Source organism: Notolabrus celidotus, chromosome 15 (assembly GCF_009762535.1).
Source record: "Notolabrus celidotus isolate fNotCel1 chromosome 15, fNotCel1.pri, whole genome shotgun sequence".
Lineage (NCBI taxonomy): Eukaryota > Metazoa > Chordata > Actinopteri > Labriformes > Labridae > Notolabrus > Notolabrus celidotus.
In genome coordinates, this window is record NC_048286.1 from 12,444,559 (window position 1) to 12,471,579 (window position 27,021).

The 27,021-nt window shown below is 39.3% G+C and overlaps 1 protein-coding gene across 1 annotated transcript in view; it reads left to right on the plus strand.

Annotated features, from left to right (window-relative positions):
• The first annotated feature begins 715 nt into the window (after window positions 1-715).
• LOC117826191 (pituitary adenylate cyclase-activating polypeptide type I receptor-like) overlaps window positions 716-27,021 on the plus strand; it is a 33,954-nt gene continuing 7,648 nt past the window's right edge. The window contains 13 exon segments of the mRNA XM_034702078.1: window positions 716-963; window positions 5,708-5,861; window positions 10,971-11,067; window positions 15,595-15,705; window positions 15,803-15,903; window positions 15,985-16,082; window positions 18,153-18,285; window positions 21,188-21,341; window positions 22,473-22,533; window positions 22,822-22,891; window positions 23,003-23,094; window positions 24,992-25,075; window positions 26,499-26,628. Of these exon segments, the coding sequence (XP_034557969.1) occupies window positions 5,820-5,861; window positions 10,971-11,067; window positions 15,595-15,705; window positions 15,803-15,903; window positions 15,985-16,082; window positions 18,153-18,285; window positions 21,188-21,341; window positions 22,473-22,533; window positions 22,822-22,891; window positions 23,003-23,094; window positions 24,992-25,075; window positions 26,499-26,628 (1,173 nt within the window). The 5' untranslated portion in view covers window positions 716-963; window positions 5,708-5,819.

Consider the following 27,021-nt stretch of genomic DNA (forward strand, 5'->3'; position numbering starts at 1 on the left):
CACAAAACATTTAGGCTGACTAAGTTTTGCAGTTTAAAATTAGACTGTAGATTGTTCCATGTAAAGGGTGCAGAATAACTTAAACTTGTTTTTCTTCTGAGCCTTTGGAATGAAAAATTACACAATGTCCCACCAACTAAGATAATAATTTCCATCTTTTAAGTTCAAGAGGAGGGAGAGGTTGTCCCTCCCAACCCTTGCCTTTCTCTTTAATCTCTTGTGTCTTGGTGCTGGCTCATACAGACCTTACCAGGTGGGACTGTTTATTAATTCCCCTTACCTGCATCACAACAGTTCTGTAGAGATTTAATTAAAGCAGCTCTTAGTATTCAGACAGAGATCGGTGTTTATTTGCTGTTAAAATGTTGTAATGGACTTCAGCCGGGGATTTGCTTTGAGCCCAGTTGTGCCCGGAGGCGATTATTATGTCGCTGTCCGTGGTGCTGAAAGTAAACAGGATTGCCAGTGGCCACAGATGCCACCCAGATCACCGCCGTGGGATTTGAACTGCTTTTTGGACTAAAACGTCTTCTGAGGAGCACAGTCGGGAATTCGGATGTTTGACTTCTCACTAAAGGTGAGTCACACACATGACGAAGCCGACTCAGTGCCTCACAAATTACACTCAGCGGGGGACCGGACTGAGTGCCTCCTGAAGCCTCTCGTGTGCGCAGGCGCAAATGTCAGCGTGTTTTCTGAAGTGTTTCCTTTCTGCAACAAATTCCCACGCATGCGACTCGGAAACACGTCTGATGATTTTCCCTCTCAACTTAACATCCTGATTCTGATTTTTTTTTTAGACTCCTCCACTCGAGCTTCATTTGTGGACTAAACTGTTTTCTCACTTTGTTGCTTTTATGTCTGACGAGGTGTGAATCCCGAAGGAACTGGTCCACTCCTCCTCCTCCTCCTCCTCCTCCTCCACCTCCTCGTCGTGGTGCCGCAGCAGCAGCAGCCAACGCGGTGAGTGCGTCCTGCAGCAGCAACAACAGCACTAACGGCACCTGTCGTTTTCAGTAACATCTTTGAACAATTGCAGGTGTAAATTAAGATATTCCTCGAAGTAATTTCACTGCCAGATTCAGTGGGGATCCGTGTCTACCTATGGCTTTATGTGTAGATATTCTCTCCTCTGAAAATTACGCATCGGTAAGTTCCTTTGACTTGTTTTCCACGCCGAGTGCTGCGCGCTTACCCACACATCTCTGCGGTTCATCAGTTAAAAGGGCTCCTACTGAACACCGTCGGATCAATGTTAGATTGAAAAAAACGTGATTTCTCCTGAATGACAGCAGGCTCGATTGAGCTGAATTCCAGCTGAGAGTGTTCAGTAAATTAGCGGTGTTTGGACGCTTTTCTTGCTGATGTTTTCCATGTGCAAAGCGAAGGTCACCCACATGTATTGATGGTTTAAACCATGAACGAATGCGGGAATGTAAGGGGGAAGAGGCTGATCAAAACAACCCTATTGATTCAGCAGAAGCAGGTGAAAATGACTTGTGTCTGATTTGTTGTTGTGAAGGCTGTATTTCGTTTTTCTCCTGCCTCCTACATTCACACAACTTCTCTGATATTCAGCTGGAATGCAATAAGAAGAAAATATTTACTGTTACTCCTGTTATAAAGTCTCTATGACCTGTGTGTGTATGGCACAGGAGCATATATCAAAGCAGCACAGCATGGTTTTATATGGTTATGTTACTGCATACTGACAGACCATGCAGCCCCGCTTTTCCAGGCATTAACAGTCTTGCATTTGGGTTAAAATTAAAGCGCTCTGCATGTCTCGCTGGGATCGTTTAAAGCTGAAATTGAATAATGAATGCACCACAATGCTCAGAGGAGTTCAGCCCACATGAGGAGGAAGCTGATATGTTGAAACAGATATCTAAAATTCCTTTAAAATGGAGATAAATCATTAATAAGGAGGGTGCATGGCGTTTTCCCCCTGTTTTCCCCTTTCTGTTGCATCCGTATGCAAACACAGCTCATGCATGTGCACACACTCTTACATGCTTGCAGGTGATTGACAGCCTTGTGATGCATGTTGCTAATTATAATCGATGTGGTTCCCTGTCTTCCTGGCTCAAATAGAAAAGGAAAAGGAACAGCACAGTCAGTGCTTTCCTGCATGTTTAGAGGTTCATTTCCCACATTTCCATACATACTTTGCTGAACACCATTCCACCCCCCTTCCATAAAATCCTATTAAAGCTTCAAAGATTTCAAAGATGCTTCCATGTTTCCAGTGCTGAGTAAAGCAAACACCCCGCTACTTTCTTGCCCTCGGGATAGTTAGATGTTTAGCCCTTCTGTTGCCTCCTGCTAAAGTGCTTCCCTCACAACAAAGCCATGGATTTGCTCCAAATACAGTGCACTTGTAAAGATTTTATAACTTAATTCAAGGAACATGGCGGCTGTGACATTTTGGGTTAAAGAGGCAGAGAATAACCGGGCTAATTGATTCAGTGTCTTCCAAATGGTGGTGGTGTTTCTTTCTGTCTTTCTTGAGTCTGATTGTGTTTCTTTTTTAAGGTTGATTTGTATCAGGGCAGTTTGGTTCAGCTCTTCTTGACACATGCTATCCCTCCTCTTTATCTCAGGGTTTTTCCTCCGAGCACGGTCTGTCCTGTTACTTGATAAAGCATCCAAGAGAGAGATGCTTTGGAGGTAATTGGATTCGGTACTACAGGGAAGGGACACAGAGTGGAATTTGTCTGTGTGCGTGCGTGCGTGCGCGTGCGCGCGCGCGTGTGTGCGTGTGTGTGTGTGTGTGTGTGTGTGTGTGTGTGTGTGTGTGTGTATACGTGTGTGCATGTGCGTGTGTGCGTCTGCATGAATTAGCTTAGGCAGAAGATGTGTGTACATGTCTTTGCTGTGATTGGGTTTGTGTGTGTGTGTGTGTGTGTGTGTGTGTGTGTGTGTGTGTGTGTGTGTGTCTGTGTGTGTGTGTGAGTGTGAGTGTGTTAAGGGTCTCTGCTGGTGCAGGCAGGCCAGTGTGCTTCGTGTTTGCAGTGAATCATTGTGTTTTCAGGAAGCTGTGTGGATGAGTAAGACAAAAAGGGAGGGGAGTGTGGGGGGGTTGTTTAAAAATCTGAGCATGAGGCACATGAATTTTGTTGTCCTCAAAGATGTTTATGTGATCCGTCCAAATTTTTTTATCCTCTACTAATCAAGCAGTCCTTCATAAATTCATGCCTTTGTTTCTAGTTTCTTTTATAGGTGCAGTGGTGACTTATCTCTGTACTCGTACATAACATCAGTGTAGAGGAGCAAATGTTTCCTCTGAGATTTGAATGGGGCGGGGTTTATATTTAAGTTTTTGTTGGGACAAATTATAAAGTGGCACCTACTAAGGAGGTGTGTGCTGGTTAATGGTTGCAAGTAGGTTCAGAGTTAGGGTATGACACACACAAATGTATTAGGACTACAGGTAACATGTTTTACCTGCTTCAGTATAATGAAAAACCATGAACCAGAGCTGTTTTCAGGTTCTAAATCTTCAGGATCGACGAGAAAGTAACTTTTAAAAGTCATATTTTAAATTTGTCAAGTAGACTTCGACAAAAGATTGACTTTTTTTACAGGAACAAGTCCTGTTTTCCTCTCCACTGCTGGAAAACCCTGATAGAGGCAACTTTTTTATCAGTCCTAGATTATGGTGACATATTGTACAGGCATGCTTCAGCCTCTACATTAAAGCCACTTGATGCTGTATTTCACTCTGCCCTATGTTTTATTACTGGTGATAGTTACAGCACTCATCATTGCATACTTTACCAAAAGGTGGGATGGTCTTCTCTGGCAGAAAGACGTGATTTGCATTTTTACTTGTTTATTTATAAAGCACTTATTGGAATGCTACCGTCATATTTATCTTCGATGCTAGTTTGGTCTTCTGGAGCAAAACATACCAGATCAACTGGTTGGCTCACTCTCCAGGTTCCCAGAGTTAATTCTGAGCTGGGAAAATCTGCCTTTTGCATATTTGCACCATCTGCATGGAACTCCCAGCAAAGCACTTTAAAAATAAATGCACTGGTTTCTTTTAATCATTTTAAATCATTAGTTTTAAAATGTTTTACCTCTGATTGTACCTGTTTTCACTGACTTTGTGTAACATTATTTTTTCAATGGTTGTAACATTACTTTTAATTGTTGTCTGTTTTTAATTGATCATCATTCTTTTAGGGTTATATCTTTTATTTGCTTGTCATGCATTTTAATGTTTCTTTTATATACTCGTCGTCATTGTAAATGAGGGCTTGCTCTCAATGATTTTCTAGTTTAAAAAAAATAAAAAAAGAAAGAAAGAAAGAAAGAGATAAAAAGTTTCATACTGTTACCGTCACACAAAGTAAGATTTAAGGTATATTTAAGTTTCACAAGGCTGCGATCACAATGAGTTTCCTGGGTTGAGAAATTAGCATCCCTTTATTTATCTATTTTAAATGCACATTGATTCAATAACAGAGTCTCTAGAATGGATCATCCAGACAAAATATTAACAACTGTGACAGAAAATATAATTTTATTTTTCTGAAGTACCAGCAAAGGCTGTTGTACACAATATATTCTAGGTAGGATTTTGAAGAGACATCCAATCACAGAGCTTGAAATGCTGCTCAAGGCTTCTGGGAAAAGAAGACAATAAAGTTAAGAAATGTCATCATTTCCTTTCTGCACTTTGAATCATGGAGAATTTAAGATTCAGGGCCAAATCGGATGAACTCAGCAACTGTGGTGCCATTTTATTTATTTATTTTTACAAGACCAAAGACAAAGCCTTTTGAATTTGTAACTGTAATGATTCACATCTTTGTCTAGCTTTTTTTTCCATGGCAACAGAAGCTGAGGCTCATTAGGATGAAGGTATTTTTGAGCTGCCAACATGTCAAACTGACTAGAGAAATCACAAAGCTTAAAAACATCAACCAGCAGGATCTCCATGATATCTTGGTAGAGCTGTGTGAAATGATGATGTAAATAATTTTAGAAAAATGTATTCTTTCATTTATGTTCCATCGTTTATTTCCTTGTGTCATAGTCCACACTTTATGGCATTACTGTGTCATCTGGTTGGGGTTATACGTTTCTCCACACTGCACAGGTGCTGGGAATGAATTCGCTTGAAGGCAACACAAACAGAAATGGAGGGAAATAAAGTCACAGCCAATCAAAATATGGGGCTTCTTATCGAAAGGGGATTTGCTGAGCACTTTTAAGAAAAGTGTAAAAATGTAATAAAAATTTAGATTTACCAGACAGTTATTTCATCAAACTATTTACGTCTAAATAACAACACATGTTTTTACGTGACGTGTTAAAAACCATACATGATATGATTTTATGTTGGATTTTGGTAACAGCTATCAGCTGTATTTTCACAAGGGGTCACTTTTCACATGACATCCAATACTGAGCTTCTTCTTTAAAGATTAGTAGATAAAATTAGAATACAAAATTTACAAAAAACTTGGCACCTCTCTATTTATAATCAGCATTTAAGCTAATGCTAAAGTTCCCATGGCTTATGAAATAAATGTGGACCATGTAATAGCATGTACCATCACAGAAAGTATCTGACAGCTGATAGAGCGAGTGAATGGACTGCAGCAGAGGCCTAACACAGTGATGATGCTCCTCTGTTATGTTCTTGTTGTCTCCTTCCTTACAGAGTTTTTTTCCCTCGTGTGTTGTATTTCAGAGCCCTTCATGCTGAAGTGTGCTGACACTGAGGGGAGCAATTTCAGTGCATCCCTGTGAACACACACACACATATCGTGGAGCCCTTGGATCCCCACTCCTCACCAGAGACAATGAGAGGCTACCTGCTGACTGCAATCTTTCTGTTGCCCTTGGTGAGTAGTTTTTTCTGCATGCATCTGTTCACATGTGTAGGTGTGTGTCAGGTTTTTTAAAGAGCATATAGGAATGTGTACTGTATGGGGATAGAGTGTGTGCACGTTTTCATTGTGAACCTCCTGTATTCAGCTCCAGTTCTGGTTTATTCTTATACATATGTCTCTAGAGGGTCTATAACTGATGTCTGCTGAAGGGTCGAAGTCACCACATGCTGCATCAGCGTTACAGGTCCTGATTCAGCTCTGCGTTAGGGCAACTGAATGCCCGTTAGAACCATAACATATGGCCAGACTGACCAGAGAGCTGCCCATCCATCTGCTGTGACTCACTTTTATTATTAGTGCTCTCATTGATATAAAAAGCAGAATGGACGAGTTGTGCAAGATGTGTGGGAGGAATTATATTCTGCACATCGGTGCAGCCCAGCAGCAGCTTCCTTGGTGCAGCACAGAAACATAAATTGTTTTTGGTTTATGTGAAATAAAGTGCCATTATGTGACTCTGACGCCATGGGTTTTATCCTTTATCCATGTTTTTATGATAATGGCTCTTTCTTTTTATAATTGCTAGTAAAAAAATAAATATTACTAATTTCATAATGGTTACCAAGGAGACTAAAGCATCAATAGTAACCTTTTCATTGACATGGCGCCCTTACATGTATGAAGTGTTCCTCCAGCCTCTATGCCTGCCTGAAACTGATGTGGCAGATACGTCTGTCGTGATGCACTTATTGTTTATCAAATGGGTTTGTACAGTGGACCAGTGGTCTGCGACGTCAAATGAGAGTTTTATTATCTGTGCTGTGCGGCACAGTGGGAGCTAGTGAGTTATCCAGCCCTCGAAAATAGCCTTGGGGAAGGAAATGTGGCTCTGCAGCTTCAAAATGGAAGGCTTATCTGGACAGACATCTGTCCAAGGGTGAGGAGAGGAGAAAGAAGGAGTGGGGTGATTGGGAAAAGGGAATCAGAGGCACACTTTATTGATCTGTCCCCACAATGTTGTCATTGTGCCTGTTTTAGATTAGTGATGTTTAAACCCCCAGTGGTGCTCAGTTAAACGGGTCTGGGTTGCACCAATCAACCAATTAGGCATACTTGTTTAACCAGCGTATGCATGGTTCTTAAGTTACTCAACTTAACTGTATTTAAATGGTATCTTTCAGACAAACATGCACCCTAAAGTGCTTTATGAAGGAACAACCAGACTGAAAAGAATAACAAAAAGAGAAGAATATTAGAGATAGCTATAACATATTAGAATACTTTAAAAGTTTCATTAAAGACACAACATATCAGACATAAATTATCTTCAATAAGTGAACAGTCATCTATTACAGCAACAAGAAAACCTGAGATAAGTTTATCACAACATCACAACAACGACATCGTCAAGCTGAACAAGCTTGACCTGCACCAAAGTACATATCTGATCTCCTCACCCTATACCTGCCTGGTCGTACCCTGAGGTCCTCAGCCAAGGCTCCGCTCCCCATCCCACAGTCGAGGCTGAGGACCAAAGGTGACCTTTGCTTTTCCACATCCTCTGGGACAACCTAGGAGATCAGATTGGCAACTTTGATATCCTGTTCTAAATCTCTTTAAAAAACAAACATTTTTATTGATGTGTTTTTACAGGAGATGTCACCTAAGAGTATTTTAATCAAGATGTTTTTATTATTTCCAGGCAGTATCACTGGCTAATATCTTATGTTTATGATCTTTTGATTGTTTCAATCATTTATCTTTTGTTGTTTTTATTCTTCCAACAATACTTTATTTCTTTTTATCTGTTGGTGCTCATAAACTTTTTATCTTCCTTTATATCTCTGTTACATTGTGGAACTACCTCTCTGCAGTTTTTTAAACTTTTAGTCATTTTCTTCTGTACATTTCTCTTTTGTCTTTTAGTTTCTTTCTTAGTTTTAAAGCACTTTGTAACCCTGTTTTGAAAGGTGCTACATAAACAAAGATTATTTTATTATTTTGATATTGTTAGCTTAAGCCATCAAACAGGATATGTAACTGTAGTTCTCCTACATCACAAGCTGCAACATAACAAGTGTAAGTCTTAGTTTTAGCTTAGGTAGAACCAACCCTTTAAAAAAGTAGTGTCATAGTTAGTGTGCAGTTGGTAGTTAATAGAAATATCTGCTAATGCTAACATAAAGACTCGACTAGATAGTTAACAGGTTGTGTTGTTAGCATAGCATTTTGGACATTTTTAGAACTTCATGTTGTTTGTGTATGAAGTAATTGAGGTCTTCCCAGTTTTAATCAGACTGCATTTAACCTCTTTTACTCTAACATCATAGGTCATATATTATTACAGGTCATATGTCAGCTTTGTTAGCTACTTCGCAGTTTTGACTGTCAGTTGCTGGCTGTAAGTATTTAGTCACAACTAATCCCTAATCAGTGTGGGCTTGTGGCTTCATTTACTGGTGTGTTAATAGACTCCTACCATAAGTACTGTATGTAGTTTTGAACATACAAAGACCTGCTGTTACCGGCTCCAGAGGAGTTTCAGTGTAAGGTTTGTGTGTTTGCGCATGTGTCGGTCTGTTAGCTACCTGAATTCATTTTATGACTCCTCGCTGTGGGAGGTGTGTGACTGAGCACAGCAGGAGATGTGAAAACGATCATACACACACTTCTTCACAAAAGCTCCTGTCCTTTCAGCGATGAGAGCATGTGAGTTTGTGTGAGGTAGGTGGAGGTGTAAATGCATGTGTCTGTGGCATCGGATAAGCATAGAAACACAGGCGTAAATACCAGTCGTAATCATAGTAAAGTGAAAATGAGGTACTAATCCATCTTAGGTGCATGTAAAGCTGCTGTCAAGGATTCTATAGAAGTCAGTAAATATGATACCCATGTGATACTGTCATCTAAAAAGCCTGTCTGCACTCATGCCAAACAGATATTAGTCATCTGCATCCAATTATTTCTCATTTCTGGGAGGCCTCGTCGACAACATGTATTGGCTACTGGCTGGTTACCTGCTGCTTAGCAACATGGATGCTGCCTTTGGGTACAGAGAGGTCTTTCTTTCAAACAGTGCCAGTTTTTAATATCAAACACTTCTTAAAACATGAAAAAATTAGTTCTTTAGTATCTTTTGTTTCTGTTCAGCAATCATTGTTAGTTGGAAAATGCTGACCAGAACTTGTTACCTCGAAAGCTGTTTCGCATTATTCAGAGTTTTAATATTCTGCCGGCGTGCAGAGCGATAAAGAAAGGAAGTGAATCTGAAGACGTCTTCCAGTCGTTTGATGCCCTATCTTATCGAGGCAGTGAGGCCTGAAGTGAATTCATATTGGAGGGCAGGGAGATAGAGTGATGAGTCAGCCATGGCTCAGAGAGCTGGGACATATTACACCTATCATTTCACAGGGAGAGAGAAGGAGGGGGCTGCAAGAGAGCAAAGGGGGTATAACAGAAATTGGCCCCTGTGAGAGTAGAGACCATGCAGTGACTCTACTCCCTACCAGACTGCATTTTTAAACCAGACAGCACCTTGTAAATCTGCAGTATTTTGCCTCTTGGTTGGTTATTGTTGCAATGAAATGGCATGTGGAGCATTATAAACTCTCTTTTATGACCTTTGACTGTATACTATAATGGAGGACACATCTCCATCTCCACTCATTGTAAAAAAGTGAAGCCACACATGGCCTCGATGGGTGCTAACATATTGCGCTGGTGAAGTTTTTTGAAGCCAAGGCATGCACAGAAGTGATCCAGCTGATGGAGCCACAGGATTGACGTCATACTCCCTTCACACATTTAACTTACCTATAAAGCAGTAAAGACCCCTCAGGTTGGTACAGTCCATATCAGAACACACTCTTGTGTTGTTTTGAAGTGGACAATCATGGCTTTGGAAAGCTCAATGACTCTTGTGTTAGTGTTCATTCAGTTTCCTCCTCTACTCTGCTTACCAGCTGCAGAAGGCAACAGAGCTGTCAGCCATGACATCACACCCACTCTAACATCCAATAAGTAAAATAAAGACTAGCACATAAATCAGCAAGATAACAACTGACCTCTATGACTGAAAACAGAAAAATATATTTGACTTGTATTTGAATTTTTTAGTTTGACCCATGTTCCATCTGATATAATAGAGAGGCAGGCTTTATGACCTGTACTGCAGCCAGTCACCAGGGGGTGATATGTAATATATACAGGCTAAAATAATATGATAAAGTGCAGTGGTGAGTAGCAGAGGCAGTTTTTACATTAAAAAAATAGTATTTAAATAATCAAAATAAATTGTTGCATTGTATATTTACATGTGTATTTACAGAGAGTATTGATCCAACAGGTATGACACTGTTATGGTTTAGTGTTCATCAGAGTGACAGCCTGGGGGAAGAAACTGTTCTTATGGCGGGTTGTTTTGGCGCACAGTGATCTGTAGCGCCTGCCGGAGGGGAGGAGTTTGAAGAATTTGTGTCCAGGGTGTGAGGGGTCAGCGGTGATGCTACCTGCCCGTTTCCTGGCCCGCGACCGGGACCAGTACAAGTCCTGGATGGGGGACAGGTCGACACCGATAATTTTTTCTGCAGTCCTTATCGTCCGTTGCAGACAGTGATGGAGGTGCACAGAACAGACTGAATGATGGAGGTGTAGAACATGATCAGCAGCTCCTGGGGCAGGTTGAACTTCCTGAGCTGACGCAGGAAGTACATCCTCTGCTGGGCCTTTTTTCTGATTTTGCCCATGTGGGAGGTCCACCTCAGGTCCCGGGAGATAGTGGACCCCAGGAACCTGAAAGAGTCCACAGTAGACACAGTGCTGTTGTTGTATGTGCAGAAGGTCCTGGTCTGCACACACATGTCCTCACAGAAGCTGATGTATGAAGTCACAGTGTCAGTGAGTTCATTGAGGTTTTCTGATGCAGCTTCAAAAACACTCCAATCAGTGCAATTAATGCAGGCTTGTAACTCCTGTTTTGACTCCTCCGGGGTTTAGAAAGTTCACGGAATAAAAGATGAGTTGTAGAGAGACCCTAACTCATCTCTTCAACTCTCCTTTGAATAGTCTGGTGTAGCTCATAGTTTGTTAATGTGATAATGTGTTTGTGTTTATTTCCTCCAGGTGGCTTCAGAGTCCGAGCACTGCATCATCAAGCGTGAACATGAGAAATGCATGGAGAGGATCATGCTACACAACCCCGGTGATGACCTGGAGTTAGGTAAGTTAGCATGAGTCCGCGTTTGTGTGTGTGTGTGTGTGTGTGTGTGTGTGTGTTGTTCCCTGTCTTTGTTTGTGCATTACTTGTCATAAAGCGACTGTTTTGTAATGCCTCTGCTGGGATTGTGTTGTTTACGTCTTGCTCAGTAAACTGCAGATGAAAGTCATGCATCTCCTTAAAATCCTGCTTTCCAGGAAGAAATAAATAACAGAGTTGCTTGTTTACACAGCGATGTAGCATTTTTCAGTTTATCCAGTGAAAAGGTCACAGAGGGACACATGAGGATGAGAGATGACTGCTGTTTTCTATCTTGTTCATAACACCAATTCATCACCCCAGACGGCCACTCTCTACACATTACACACACTGGTAACCATCCAGTGATATACAGCTGTCTGCCTGTGACTAAGCTGCTTTCACAATTTCCCTTACGTCCTCTTTATCCCAAAAAAAACAACAACAAAAAAACAGGAAGCTTGGTATGTGACTCCTGGAAGCAATTATTTTCTTGGCTATGGACGGCGGTTCTCATTAGCAACTGCTGCAGGTCTCCCACTGCTCCAAAGCTGCCCAACAGACTGCATCTCCCAGACTGCACTGTGACTCATAGCTCTGCCACGGACTCCTTGGAAAAAACATGAACACACAAACGATTTTAAGAGCCAGATAACAAGTTTATAGCTTAGAGGAGGAGGAAAAGCAACTAGTTTAAATCCATAGATCTTGCAAAGTCTTGCCCGAAGTGTTTGACTAAGAAAACTGAATGTGCTCTCCCAAGATTTCGTACTTTTCATTTTTTTAAGCAGCTGATGAAGGTTTGAGCACAGGTGCATATTATATATATATATATATATATATATATATATATATATATACTATATATATATATATATATATATATATATATATATTTATATATATATATATATATATATATATATATATATATATATATATATATATATATATATCTATAACTTCACACCTGCAACTAGAGTTACAATGGAAGCTCTCTGCGTCCATTTCATTCCCTTCAGTGACATGGACAGTTTTTTATGTTATCGAGATGGCCGTTTTTAGAAATCATAGTAGCACATGTTGCCCCACTTTGACCCTTTAACGGATTCCTGTTTCCTCCTGTCCCTTTATAAGGAACCATTCTGTGTTTCTACTGACAGCAAATCACTGGTGAGGAAATAAAAATGCTGGTTTTGCAGAAATCTGGCATGGGGCTTGAGTAATGTTTAGCAAAACGAGAAGAATAAAAATGAGAACGGGGAAATATATATATATATATTTTTTTTTTTATCAAGATCCATTTCTGAAAGCAACTTTCACAATATATTTGTTCTAACATTTCTAATCTAGGTATACTGTCCTCAGATTAGTCTGTATGCTGTGTAAAATTGTGTTATAAAGATTTGCTGTCTGCTGCTTTATTTACAGTATGAATGGGTTAAACTGAACCACGGTAGCATGACGTAAAAAAATGGTCTGATGGGGCGCAGATGGCCTCGCCGTCTTATTGCTCCATATACAGAGGCTCTAGTCATTGTTGCAGTGGTTGCAGGTTCGACTCCTGACCTTGGCGATCTGCTGCATGTCTTCCTCCACTCTCTGCTCCCCGCATTTCCTATCTCTCCTCAGCTGTCCTATCCATTAAATGCAAACATGCCCCAGAATATGTTTTAAAAATGGTTTGATTAACATTCACTATTATAGAAGTACTTATTTGTAGATTAACGTTTCCCAAAAACTTAATGAGAGAGTTTGTTCCAAATTAGTGACAGGTCATAGAGATTTTCTTCCCCATAATTGGACTGTGCCCCAACACAACAGGATGCTTTTATAACCAACAAGTGTTGTTATAAATGATTTATTGATGGACAGAGAGTAAGTCTCATTGATTGAATTGTTAAATTATTATTTATTTTAATTGAAAAAAAATGTATTGTGTGGTACAAGAAATGATGTCTTTGTCTTTAGGAGCTTTGTATATTTCTTATTCATTTACAAAACAATTAATACACTAATCTTAAAAATGATAGGTAGAGAGTGAGAGAACAGCTGGCAGCCTACAGAACAGACTAAAATGAATACTGTTGCTTCCAGATGACTTCCAAAAGCAAACAAGACCATCAGGGACATAATTGATTATTGCTTTATGTTCATTTTACATGTAAGTCATTCACACTGCAGGGTAGGTGTTAGACGAGGCAAATTAACAGCGCACTGCAAAAATAGTGTTTTTTATTCTTTAAGATCAAGGATTTAGGTTTCCTCAAAATGATGACTGAATGTTCTTTTGGCAGGTGGTTATATAGAGAAACATAGCTCTGATCAGCATTCCCCTACAGCTGAAGTTAATTCAATCCAAACACAGAAAACATTTCCCTCAATTATCTGATAAGATCAGGTTTAATAAGAAGAAAATACCTGCATGTGTTTATATACTATACTGTGCAACCCAGTGAAAACTAAATACACTGGGGGATCTTGTGTGAGATATCCAGCGATGCAGACAGAGTCCTTTATTAAGGCGGTTACCTCTGCAGCTCTGTGCGGCTCATTTGGCTCTGATTTGCCCTTTAAAAGGTAATTGGCTTTGTGTCCGGCTCACCAGACAGAACCAAAACAGATTAGAGAAAGGTCTGCAAACACACAGATATGTCCAGGAACACATGCACACAAAGATGCCCACTCACACTTTCTTATAATGTATGCAAGTCAGCACAGACACAGAATCAAACTTGCTGCTGCAGAACGACAAAACACATCTGAGCATAAACAATGTAGTAAACCAGGAGAGATGGAAACAGAAGAACTAGAAGCAGACAGACAGCATGAAAGAGAGGAATCAAAGCAGCACTGAAGAATACAGGTTGTGAGGTTTGTTGTGAGCACAAGCCAGATGACTGAGAGAGATAAATGAAGAAAAATGAAATCAGAACAAAAGAAAGAAAAACAGAAAATGGAACAGGGTAGATAACTTGTTTGTGATACCATATGGGTGGAAACATGTACCATCATAGCTAATTGCAACATATGCTGCGTTTCCACTGAGCGGTATGCAGGGCAGGGTACCAAAATAACTGATCCATACCATCCTACTTCTTTTAGCAGAGAGAGGCGCACAGAGATGGATGTAAAGAGAGAGGGAGATTGCACAAGACAAAATACAAAATATTTCCTGTAACCTGACATTATTAAATATTAACATAGATAACCTTCAACCAACGTATTTAATGACAACTTTTTTGTCAGTCTACAGTGGGCTTGAACACAACACCTCCCCACCAACTAACTGTCCAGGGCACAACATCCGGGACCATGCCAAACCATACTTAATCAGACCGGATCTAACTCAGCAGTCCTACCATAAAATCCCTCATCATATGAAAGCTTAATTTTTCAGTTTAACAAACATCTTCATTGGTGTTGTGTTGGCTTAGTTGCAGTTTATTTGATCCTGTTTGGTTGGGACATGTATGGATGCTCACATCTGCAGAGAAAATGATTTAGCTTTGAGATGTTTCAACTTTTAAAGTTCTGTTACATTGACTGGTCTGTAGAAGTAGAGGAGACTTAAGACACAGGTTGTTATGAGGCTTCAATTTTCAGTTTCTGCTCTCTTCCTACTTGACTTACATTTTTGAATTTTTTCACATTTATTGGGTTGCACTATACAATAATATTGTAACACAAAGTGCTGTGCATAAAAATGATAATGGTAGTAATAAAATAGAATAAATTAGGAATACAAAAAAAAGACTAAATCCCAACCCCATCCCTGCCCCCAAATCCACCCACAATCTATATGAAATGCTGAAAACATGACATTAAAATAATAAAAAATAAGAAATAAAAAAATAAGTTGCTGACTAACTGAGGTAACGCTGTCATGATATCTTAATGAAGAAACATTGAAGGTAAAATATGATGTTAAAATTAGGTTGGGGAATTTAAGCTCACCAAAATGGTATAAATGAATAGGATGTTAAAACACTGAAATATTAAACCAGTGTTTTATGTCACTCCAGCTGCTCTCATGTCGTCTTAATCAAAAAACGAAAAACAACACCACTCTTCCTGTTTGCCACAGAAGCCAGACAAAGTAAGTGACCAGAAGATGAGGATAATTGAACAATGTGCAATAAAAAAAAAACTCTGAGGGAATGCATTTGACTCAGAAAGTGGTAATTCTACTGAAGTGCTGTTCACAATCTTTCTGCATAGAGTTTACCTAGTGGATCAAAAAATTGTCTTATTGCAAACATCCAAATTAGAATGCCTCAACGTTAATAATACCTGAATTCATGTGGGTGTCAATGATAGCTCAATATCTCACTAGAAATGAAACCCTTATTACCTTCAATTCAATTACTCTAACTTGAGTGTAATTAAGTTCAACGCAATTCAATTACTGACTCTATAACTTCATCAACGCACCATCAGAAGAAATGCTGATAAAGGCCTTCACTGACCTTATTGTGTCTCTGCATCTCTCGTCTGTTCCCCTTCTCTCAGTGTGTCCGTGGATGTGGGACAACCTGACCTGTTGGCAGGCAGCCAACATTGGAGAAGTGGTGTGGGTCAACTGTCCGGAGCTCTTCCATGATTTCATGGGTCCTGACGATGGTGAGGAGAACATCAGATGTGTCACTTGTTTTAGTTGATCTCATTTATACTCATTCAAGTCAGTCCAAGTCAGAGCTGGAATGAAAATGTGTTTCAGAAATGGGGAGAGTCAGCCGTAACTGCACTGAGTATGGCTGGTCTGAACCTGTCCCTCACTATGTTGATGTCTGCTTCTTCTACGACAACAACACTAAACCTGTAAGACCTCTTTATTGCTTCGTTATTCTCATATATGTTTGGTGCATAAATGAATGATTAACCCTCTGTCTCCAACATTAGGACACTTACTACTCTTCAGTCAAGGCTCTGTACACGGTGGGCTACAGCACATCGCTAGTGTCTCTTACCACAGCTATGGTCATCCTCTGCAGATTCAGGTAAATCAGGCTGTTTATTTTGTTTTGTGTTTGAATTCTAATGAAGAAGAAATGTTGGAAGGACTGCTCTGTCACTGACTTCAGTGGGATTGTTCTTGGAGATGTAGATAGAGGGATTTTCCTCAAGAACAATAGACAGAGCAGGACATCACTGAGACTGATGCTGAATGAGTAAGGTTCTGACCCTAAACCATTTCCCAAAAGTAGAGTCTGAAATCTGATTGACCTCAATAATGTCACAATGTCCAGACGAGGGCTTGAGTTCCTCAGTATCTTAGCTTAGAAGACTTCACAACTCCAGCTCTGTCTTTTTCTACCCTAACCTCTATCTATCACACACACACATTCATGCACACACACACACACACACACACACACACACACACACACATACACACACACACACACACACACACACACACACACACACACACACACACACACACACACACACACACACACACATTCATGCACAGTCACACCTCTCTTTATCACCTTAGCTGAGAGAAACCAGAGACAGATCATTAATACTCACACTCCTGCCTTGGAGACTGATTCTCTAATTGTGATATTAAATGGAGTGAACTTCCGATCAAATCATTCAGTTATCACTCTTTGATTAAACAGCTTGTGTTATTCAAGAGACATGACAGTATGACACTATACCTACAATGTTGAAATTGAATAATTAAAGGTAAAAAATAAGAATAATAGAAAATAAAATAAATATATGGGCACTGTAAGCTATGGACACTTTCTATTGTGCATTGTTAAGTTATTGCACAGGGAAAATTGCAACATGTTGTGAAACACACACAATATGTACCATAATTATGTGAAGTGAATGATTCAGTGAACATAGCGAAAGAATGAAAAAAAATTGTTACAGTTATTGCCCAGCAATGATAAGAGATGTGTAGAGTATCTGCACAGCTACTTATGAATTACTTAGAATTTAGTGCTGGTGTTAAATAGGATGATTGCAGATGGGATGAATCATCTGCGGTAGCACTCCTTCTCACAGGGTGGGTGTCCCAGTCTGCTGCGGAAGGAGCTTTTCAGGGACCCCACCATTTCATGCAGGGGGTGAGAAGGATTGTCCAAGATGGATGTCAGCTTGGCTAACATCCTCCAGTAATGTTGAAAATTAACTTTTAAAGGACAATTAGTCGGGAGCTTTGAACAACCCTTGGAATCATTAGTTTTGTTAGTTTAGGTTTGCCATATCATCATGTTCTGTTTTCTGATTTCTTCTGGAGGTCTATGCTGAAATATAAATGTGTATTATATCATGTTAATCTTGATTTATGAGATCATCATTGATAGCGGTAGAGAAATGTGGGGGAAAAATAAATTCAATTGATTCAGTTTGACTTTGTTACGTTTTGAGTACTTTGTTTTTGCATCTTTTAACCTTTCCAAGCAGTAGTTTTCACTGCTCACGCAACTTTCTTTTTGTTTTCTCCAAGTTTAAGACATTTTGTTTTATAGTTAAGTTATATTTTGGGGCATTTTTGCCTTTTTATTGATAGGACAGCTGAGAGACAGGAAATGTGGGGAGCAGAGAGTGGGTTAAGACATGCAGCAAATGGTCGAGGTTGAGAGCCGAACCTGGAACTGCTGAGACAAGGACTATAGCAAGGACAATTTTCCCGTCTTTTGCAAGTTAAGGAAATCTAAAAAATTAGTTTGTGTTTAGTTTCTCTGTAAAGGTTTGGGTGCCTCCATCTAAACAATTAAGGATCAAGATAAGGAACAAATGAACTTATTTATCCTCTGAGTAAACTTTTTTGTAGTCATGGGCCTTTGAAGTCCTTTCAAAGTAGTTATATCTGGTGACTGACAGAAAGAGATTTTTTTTTAGGTAAAATTTAAAAGAAGCTAAAAAATATTCTAGAGAAGTTTTTTTTTAGTATTTGTAGATCCTGAAAAATTGAAAACTCTTTGTTTTGGACTGTTGGATGAACACTCAAAGAAAACCCTCCAAAAGTGTCATTGATAAACTCACTTCAATTTAAAAGTGAATCCAATTTGGGATGTGTGTATGTCATATTTTCTTTCTCTCTGCAGGAAGCTCCACTGCACCAGGAACTTCATTCACATGAACCTGTTTGTGTCCTTCATCCTGAGAGCCATCTCAGTCTTCATCAAGGACGGCGTGCTGTATGCTCAGGAGGACAGCGACCACTGCTTCGTACACACAGTGAGTAACCACTTCCAGCCCTTAGACAAATACTCTCTGCGGCAGATGTATTACTGTTTCAAATGTTCTCAATCAAGAGGAATGAAAACAGTGAGCCTTTGCTTTTATTTTGTATAGTTTATTTGATAGGGACAATGCATAGTACAACTGTAGCTGTAGTAACTGATGCTTGACATATAGAGATTATAGCTATTGATAGTTTCCAACTCCTGTCCTTAGTCAGGCTTTTATTTTGTTAAAAGAAGATAGAAAGATATCGAGGTTACATAGAATAACATGCATACAGTAACAGTTGTGGTCAAAAATAAAAGAAGACCACAGGATAAATATTTCCATCAAGGTCACATAGAATTACAACATACTGTTATAGATCATTACAGAAAACTTAAAATCGTCACATCTCTGATTTTGCTTTAGCAACACTTTATCGCTTTTGTTAAAGTTTTAAATCTTGTGTATAATTTATGTCCGTTGGTGGTGTGTTCCACGTTTGAGAGACTTTTATGGTCAAATCTGACCGCCCCAGGGAGGTCTTACGGTGTGCGATTTTACAATCACTATACTCAACTCAACTTCATTTATAGAGCACCTTTCATTCATTAAAACATGCAGCCCAAAGTGCTTCACAGAATAACAGAGAGACCGAAAACAACAGCAATGGTAAAATTATAAAAGGCATGGTTATAAATAAAATACTAAAAAATAAAATTAAATCAATAAAATAAGTAATAGTGGAAAGAAAAGTTAAAAAATAAGGTAGCATTAACAAGAAGATCAGAAGAATACAATGAATAAATAGATAAATGAATAATTAAATAAGCTAAATAAATGTTAAAACAAATAACTGAAATAATAATGATTAAAATAATACTTAAAATAATAAAAATAATAATGCAGTCCAGGGCTAGAAATAAATTACTCCAAATTAAATGCTAGATTAAAGTTAAATCTTAAGTTGTGTCCCTGGTGTTCCTTACGCTATTTTTCCTGATGACTGATTTGCATAAATTGTCTGATGCTAATTTTTGCAAAAAATTAAAAAATAGTTTCAGGCAATATACCTTGATAGAATGATCAAAACTGAGCAGATTATACTGCTTCAGTTTGTGGCAGTGACGCCATCTCCTGGGTTTTTATCCATTATCAGTATGGCTTGGTTATACAGAGATGCAACAGGTTTAATCATTGAATGCATGTAAAGCTGTGCTGCTTTGATGCGTTTATGGTGTCTAATTAATTTAAAGGTTTAGATTCCTTTTTACTGTCTTAGTAATCTTTTTGACATGACTTTCAAATTTGAGTCGAGAGTCCAGAACTACACCTAAAGTCATTTACCATCACAACGTCTTCTTCGTGTACTTTTACACGCTATGTTTTTCTGTTTGTATTGTTTGGGTACAACCGAATGAAAAATGAATGCCCTTCTTTCAGTTCACAAGGCTAATTATTTCATCAGTTTAGATTGGAAGCAGAAAATTGGAAAATAAGGCTTTTATTGTTAGAAATTATCCTTTTTCCCTGACAAAATAATGGCAGTCAGATTTTAAAATCAGAGTTTACATTGGCAGTCGCAAGATGTTTTCAGGATTATTGGCTAATCGGTTGCAGAGAGGTTTATGAAAGGATTTGACGGAAGTGCAGCCACTTGTTTTTGTAAAGGGAAGCATATGTTCTTCCTCTGTTTGAGATATAAAGAGAGGTTTGTAGACAGAGGGCTTCAAACACTTCTCCTCAAGTCTTTCCTGTTTGATATTTACCTTTGAAAGAACTTCAATCGCATGCAAATCGTACACAAAGCAAACACGCTATTAGATGACTAATACTCCCTGATTACAAATGCAGAACAAGCTCTTAGCCTTTGTCTGCTAACAACACATTGCTCACTCTTGTTAAGCAGCCATGATAAATAAACCTAATTAGGTACGCTAATGGCTTCAGCAAGACCACTGGAAATCTTCTACTAGAGGCTATTAACATATCAATGGGTACTTTGGCCTTTTTGTCAAAACCGCTGCTTTACTCTTGTTGCTATGGCGATCACAGGTCAGCATCGTGGCATTGTGGTACAAGAAATTAGATCTGCTCTGTAATTGTTTGACCCCTCTCCAAATATGGACTCCCTAATTAACATGATGTTATTTGACAACTGACACGTATATACGGGCCTCTGCTGCTGGCTGTGAAAACATGTTAAGTACACACAGACAGTAGCTGCTAAATGACAACGTTTTTAGGGACATTGTAGCGCTTTGCTGCAACCCTGTTATAACAGTGACAAGGATCTCTGTTTTCTTGGTTTTACAGGAATGAAGATGTTTGTCTCTCTGACAGATATTGTCTTGAGCTTTGAAAAAGAGGCTTGAAATCAAACATAGGTTCACATCTTGTAGCTGAAACAAAATACTTTTTCTTTGGATAAAAAAAAAAAAAAAACACTCTAGTACGAAGCATGTACTGCTAACATTTTTTTAGGTCTGACAATTAACTGATGACAATATCTGAAAATGATAATTTTGCAGACTTGGCATTGCCTTCTACATCCTAGTATAATAATCATTGTTTTAACAATATTTATTTATCGTATTTATTTATCTATATATTTCAGACATTTGTCTGATCTTTTTAACTTTAACTGAGTTTTAATTTTGCTTTCTAATGTTACTTATTTTTTTAATTTTACTGTATTGATTTAATGTTATTTTTAAGTATTTTTTATAATTCTCTTTTATTATTTTACTCATTTCTGTTGTTTTCTGTCTCTATATATAGCATTATAAAGGCTGCATGCTTGTATGTTTGAAAGGTGCTATATAAATAAAGTTGAGCTGAGTGTGTCCAGCATCAACTCTCCAGACATGATATTCCTCATTAAAAGAATTATCCTGTGCTCTGCCCTCTGCAGGTGGCATGTAAAGCCGTAATGGTTTTCTTCCATTACTGCGTCATGTCCAACTATTTCTGGCTCTTCATCGAAGGTCTGTATCTCTTCACCCTGCTGGTGGAGACTTTCTTCCCTGAGAGACGCTACTTCTACTGGTACACCATTGTAGGATGGGGTGAGTATCCACTCCTGAGTGATTGTTTTGAATGCTGTGAAGCAGCAATTTCTGTTTGTATCTTTAACTCCACTCTTTTAGGGCCTGTGTCCATGAATTGAGCATAGCGTTAGTTCAGACAGGCCAGGTCTCTTAACTCCAGCCCATAACAGCTCAGCTACATCAACACATCCAATTGGCAAACAGCAAAAATGGGTGTTCTATTAAACTGCTTTAGTTTTTATGCTGTGTCTGGTTTTACTAGCGTCATCTGTGTTGCCAGTGACACCCACTCTGTTCTGCACCCCTGGGGGTCTGTGCTGCTGATGCTCTCCCTGCCTTGCCTCTTTCTATGCACATGAGAGAGGGGGGAGGTGTGCTCACTGAAATTCAGTCTTTTCCCTTCCATTTAGGCACATGGAAGGGTAGTGAGCACCAAGAACAAATAATTGATTCCTTTGAAAGTGGTCCTGACTGAAGCAGCATTTTTTGCACTTTGGGCCCCAACAACCTCAACTTCAAATTGCTTCTCACCTTACTTACTTCTGCAGGATTACAAACATTGTCTCATGTCACCTCTGCCTCCTTTTATAGTGACCATGTGGTGGTTTTAAATTGCCGAGTGTGCTTGATATTTTCACTATTCATAAAAAATAGAATATAATGGAGTCCTGGCAGTAGCAGGAGCTCTACATCTGGGAATTGTACCCTTTGAAAACAAGTCTGAGAGCATGAGATAATCTTGGCCCTTCTGCTATTGTTGTTGACAAAGTTGATACTAAAGGTCCCACCCTGTCTTGATTTTGATTATTCAGCTTTAAAAATCTTTTTTTAAAAGTCAAATTTAAATGTTAATGTTTTAGGGATTATGTCAATAAAAAGATAGCTTCTAGAGTTGCATTTATTTATTTGCCAGGTGATGACAACCACACCTTTCCGATGTATGTCCTTACTCTGTTGGTTACGACACCAGCTTCACTAGCTCTTGTATATCTACTGTTTATATATAAGTATTGGGTACTGTGACTGCAGAAGTGGGGATTTGTTTTTACAGTGTATGGAACAATGTAAAGAACCCAAACCTGTGTCATAGCATTATAATTTTAATGTCGGTTTTTCTCAGTGTATTGATTGTTACTGTTGTCAATACAGGGACTCCCACCATCTGTGTCACCGTCTGGGCAGTTCTCAGGCTCCACTTCCATGACACCGGGTATAGCATCTCTTTTATCTTCAGATGTAACCTTGGGAAGTGGAAGAAATGCAGCAACCTAGAATTTTACATTAATCTTTTAAAGCCTGTATTACCATTTGTTCTTTTTAGTTAGCCTGCTTTCATTTTAATTCTTCTAGTCCCCTCTGGGCCTCTTACCCACTCTCTTAATCTGCAAATGACCACCTGATTGAGTAACTGTTGGATGCTATGTAATGCACAGTGCAGAGAGAGAGTAAAGGACAGCATGGTGAATGATTATTGAAATGCACTGTCCTCCTCCTCCAGATGCTGGGATACAAATGAGAACACTGCCCTCTGGTGGGTGATTAAAGGACCAGTTGTAGCCTCCATTATGGTATGACTAATGTTCCCCCTCTGTGGTTGCCCATCCATCTCTAAACTATCTGGAGTTTAATTCTCTACAAACCTGTTCAGATGTCTTTTATCTGTGTTTTTTGTTCCTCAGATCAACTTTGTGCTCTTCATTGGAATAATAATCATCCTGGTGCAGAAGCTTCAGTCCCCTGACATTGGAGGGAACGAATCCAGCATTTACCTGTAAGCTACAATCAGCAAATTCTCCAACACTTGTATTTTATGTTCTCTGAAATGATGTGTGTGGTGTGTGTGTGTGTGTGTGTGTGTGTGTGTGTGTGTGTGTGTGTGTGTGTGTGTGTGTGTGTGTGTGTGTGTGTGTGTGTGTGTGTGTGTGTGTGTGTGTGTGAAAATGTGATCAGTAAAAAAGTGGTGAAGTTTTAACTTGATTTTAACATGTCAGGTGTACTGTTCAAAGACACAACTCTGCCACTGTGGCTTTAAGGAGAAGGCTGAAATTATTCTGGTTTCTTAATGTCTTAACACTTTACAAACAGAGCAGGACTAGACTGTACTATGTGTTATTATTAACAAAGACCCAACATCAAGACAAGGTTAAGATCTAGTCCCATTTTACAGACAGGACTCAGGCTGATCTTATCTTAATCCACCATGAGCAGAGCACTTTACAACATTTAACAAGTTACAGAAGCAAGGACAAACTTCCTTTAACAGGCAGAAACCTTGAGCACAACCTCATGTTAGACAGACTCAACAGAGTTGAGGTTAGAAAGAGGGATAGAGGGAGATGAAGAGAGAGAGAGAGATGGTAGTGGTGAGGCAGATAGTAGTAGTTGTAGTAGCTGGAGTCTGGCACGTCCACAGCAGCAGGCCGTCTACAGCAGAGATCCAGAGGAACCTACGAGCTCAGGGACTCCAGAAAGGTCTATGGTTAGTAACTTTAAAGGGACAGGAAGAGTTAAAGTAAGTGACAGGCAGACAGAGTAGAGAGAGGGGAAAGGTAGGATCCAGTGTCTCAGTTCCCCCAGCAGTCTAAGTCTATAGCAGCAACTAAGAGCTGGCCCAAGCCTGAGCCAGCCCTAACTATAAGAGTTATCATTAAGAAAAGTTTGAAGCCTACTCTTAAAAGTAGAGAGAGTGTCTGCCTCCCGGACCATAACTGTGAATTTTAAATCCCTTAACAAAGACTGTGTCTGTAGTCCAAAAAAAGAGAAGTGTTTTCTTATCATGATATCATAAAACTCCTTTGTAGTTAAAGAAGACTTAAAAACACATAAATAAACACATTTGAGTTAATCCCACATTCACCCTCCTGCTGCTGTAAATACTCAAAGAGAGCCCAGTGTGTTTTTCGTGTGTTTTTCCTTGCAGTGGAAATTCATGCTTTCCTTCTGTTTGTTAATCCACAGAGCCCGACTGTTTTAGGAAACTACTGAGACCTTCGAAAAATAAAACGTATCTTCTTAAGTTTTACCACAAGAACAAATAGACTAGATTCCACAGACATAGCAGAGATGATGGAGAGGTTCTAGTTTTTGATTGGCTTTGTTGGTGATAAGAAAACTTTAAAATAACACCAGCCGTATCCATTAACCAGCTGCTACTTTGGCCCACAGTGGCATTGTCCCTTTAAATACACTTGACAAACAAACACCAGCAGAATTATTCAGAGCAGTGCATTCATAAATGCATTTTATTGCAGCCTTAACAGTGTTCAACTTAACATTTTTATCATTAAACCTCTGGTGTGTCTTTGCAGACATATTTCAGAATAAATTTCATTGTGCTACCTGTTGGCAGGAAGCTTGAGCCTCATTATGGAGCTGTACTGTAGCCAGACATCACTCCTGTTCAGCTCCCACAGGAAGGCGTCTTTTGAGGCCCTGTAGATAATGTCATTCTCATCTGTTGCTTAGACCTGTGCGTGCGTGACCAAGTGTGAACGTATGTGTGATTGTGTGTGTGTGTATGTGTGTATGTGTGTGTGTGTGTATGTGTGTGTGTGTGTGTTTGTGTGTGTTTGTGTGTGTATGTGTGTTTGTTTAGTGTAAGACTGTGAGTCTGTGTCCCTAAAGACATTGTCTTTGTTGTATTGTTGTGTTGTCTTTGTGCTGTGTAGCAGCTGTGCTCAGAAATGCTTCAGTGAGCCCACACAGGCTGTTCAGCATTCGTGCAGGATGTCAGAGTTATCCACCATCACACTGTAAGTGTGTGTGTGTGTGTGTGTGTGTGTTTGTCAGCTAACATATGTGTTTGTGTGTGTGTCCGTCTTGTGTCGACTGTATGTGTGTGTTTTGCACGAGTGGTTCTTAAAGTTTTTTTCAGTGTTCTGGACTCCCACATGCGTACTTTCACACTCACATAAACATGAGTTTTGATTCTTGTGTGGACCCTCGTAGACATAATGCATCCTTCACTCCCTGACAACAACCAATCCATCACAGCCACATCCTAACCTTTACTAATGAACTAATCTCACCCCTCAAACAGCTCTTTAAATTTTTGTGAAGACAATAAGGAAAATTTTCTATGCAGTCCTCGCAAAGATAGAAATACAAGAGCACATAACCCACACATCACTGCTTACATTTTTGATCTAATTCATTGGAGGTGTTAGGTTTTAAGAATTTTGACGGGGCATTTCTAACACCTCTCATAGCTCATAGTGTAACCGTTTTGTTCTGTCCTAACAGAACTTTGTGTTGCACATTTGTCTCGTCCTTCTCTGACATGTCATTTGTTGTGTTTCTTTGTATTTCCATTCCTCACTTCTAAATCAGAACAGTGTTTTTCTGCTTGATTAAATCTTGTTGAAACCACAGGAGTAGATTGCACATGTCAACTGTTGTTCCTGTTTCAGTCATGGACAGGAATTAGAAAACTAAATCTCAATTCAACAGGATAAGGCTGGTGTAACGATGCATTTGTCTTATTGTCAACCAATCCCATAAAGGACCCAAACCAATGACTTGGTTTATTCAATCCTTTCTAACTTCCCTTTCTTTATAGACATTAGAAGTTCATTTTCTTTTAACTGAAGATGAAGCTCTGTAACAAATTTTGAGTTTTGCTCCCTACCTTCAAAAGCTTGGCACTGTTTTTAACAGAGTAAGTTTATTTGGAACTACTATTTTGTATTTACAGCAGCAGGATGGTATGTTGATTTGACTTCAACTGAACTTAAGATCTGAGTTTACTCAAGTGAAAAAGACAAGTCAACAGTGAAAAAGTGAGCTTAATGTACATGTTTTCATTTTTCCTGGAGCTGTGTGGACGAGATAAACAAGGATTGAATTCACAAGTTCATTGTAGGTTTTTGTCTTTTTAATGGGACTTGTATACAAAACAATAAACAAAATCTATCTCCAGCCTTATCCTTCAGTGCTAATACTCCTTTATTCATTCATGTCTTGACTATGAATTGAGAGCTGTGTTTTAAAGATTATTTACCAGCAGTACTCAGAAAATGTGTCATAACATTGCATCAGTAGCTCTGTTCTTGCATCACATCCAGCTGACCGGCCCTATTAAACCATGGCTACAATTTGCATTTGACTTCCACTTCAGTAATCAACTGTATGTGTGTGTGTGTGTGTGTGTGTGTGTGTGTGTGTGTGTGTGTGTAGGCGTTTGGCGCGGTCCACCCTCCTGCTCATCCCTCTGTTTGGTATTCACTACACTGTGTTTGCCTTCTCACCTGAAGACGTCAGCAAGAGGGAGAGACTGGTCTTTGAGCTGGGGCTTGGATCCTTCCAGGTATGATTTTGCTCAAGCCCCTGAAATACCTGCTTCTAATTGAAGACCATAATGTGATGTTAAATCATATGAGTATAGATGTTTAGATAAAAAGAGTGCTACACCAATAGTCACACCTAGCCTCCCGGTCAAAAGCTCAACACACCTCCACCAGGTGATGAAAGAGAACAGATGGCTTTTAGATTTTTAACTGAAAGAAACTATGAAGGGTTAAAACAAAGCACAAAGAGACAGTGGTCAGGTCTTGTTGTGTGAAAGGCTCTTCAGACAGATTAGAGAAGTGTTTGAGGTTTTCCTAGTCCCCCTGTGGAAATGAAGATGCTGAAAGCAGCTCTGGATTCAGCTCCTACTGAAGGAGAAAGGTGACCTACTGTGGAGCACCAAGCTGAATAT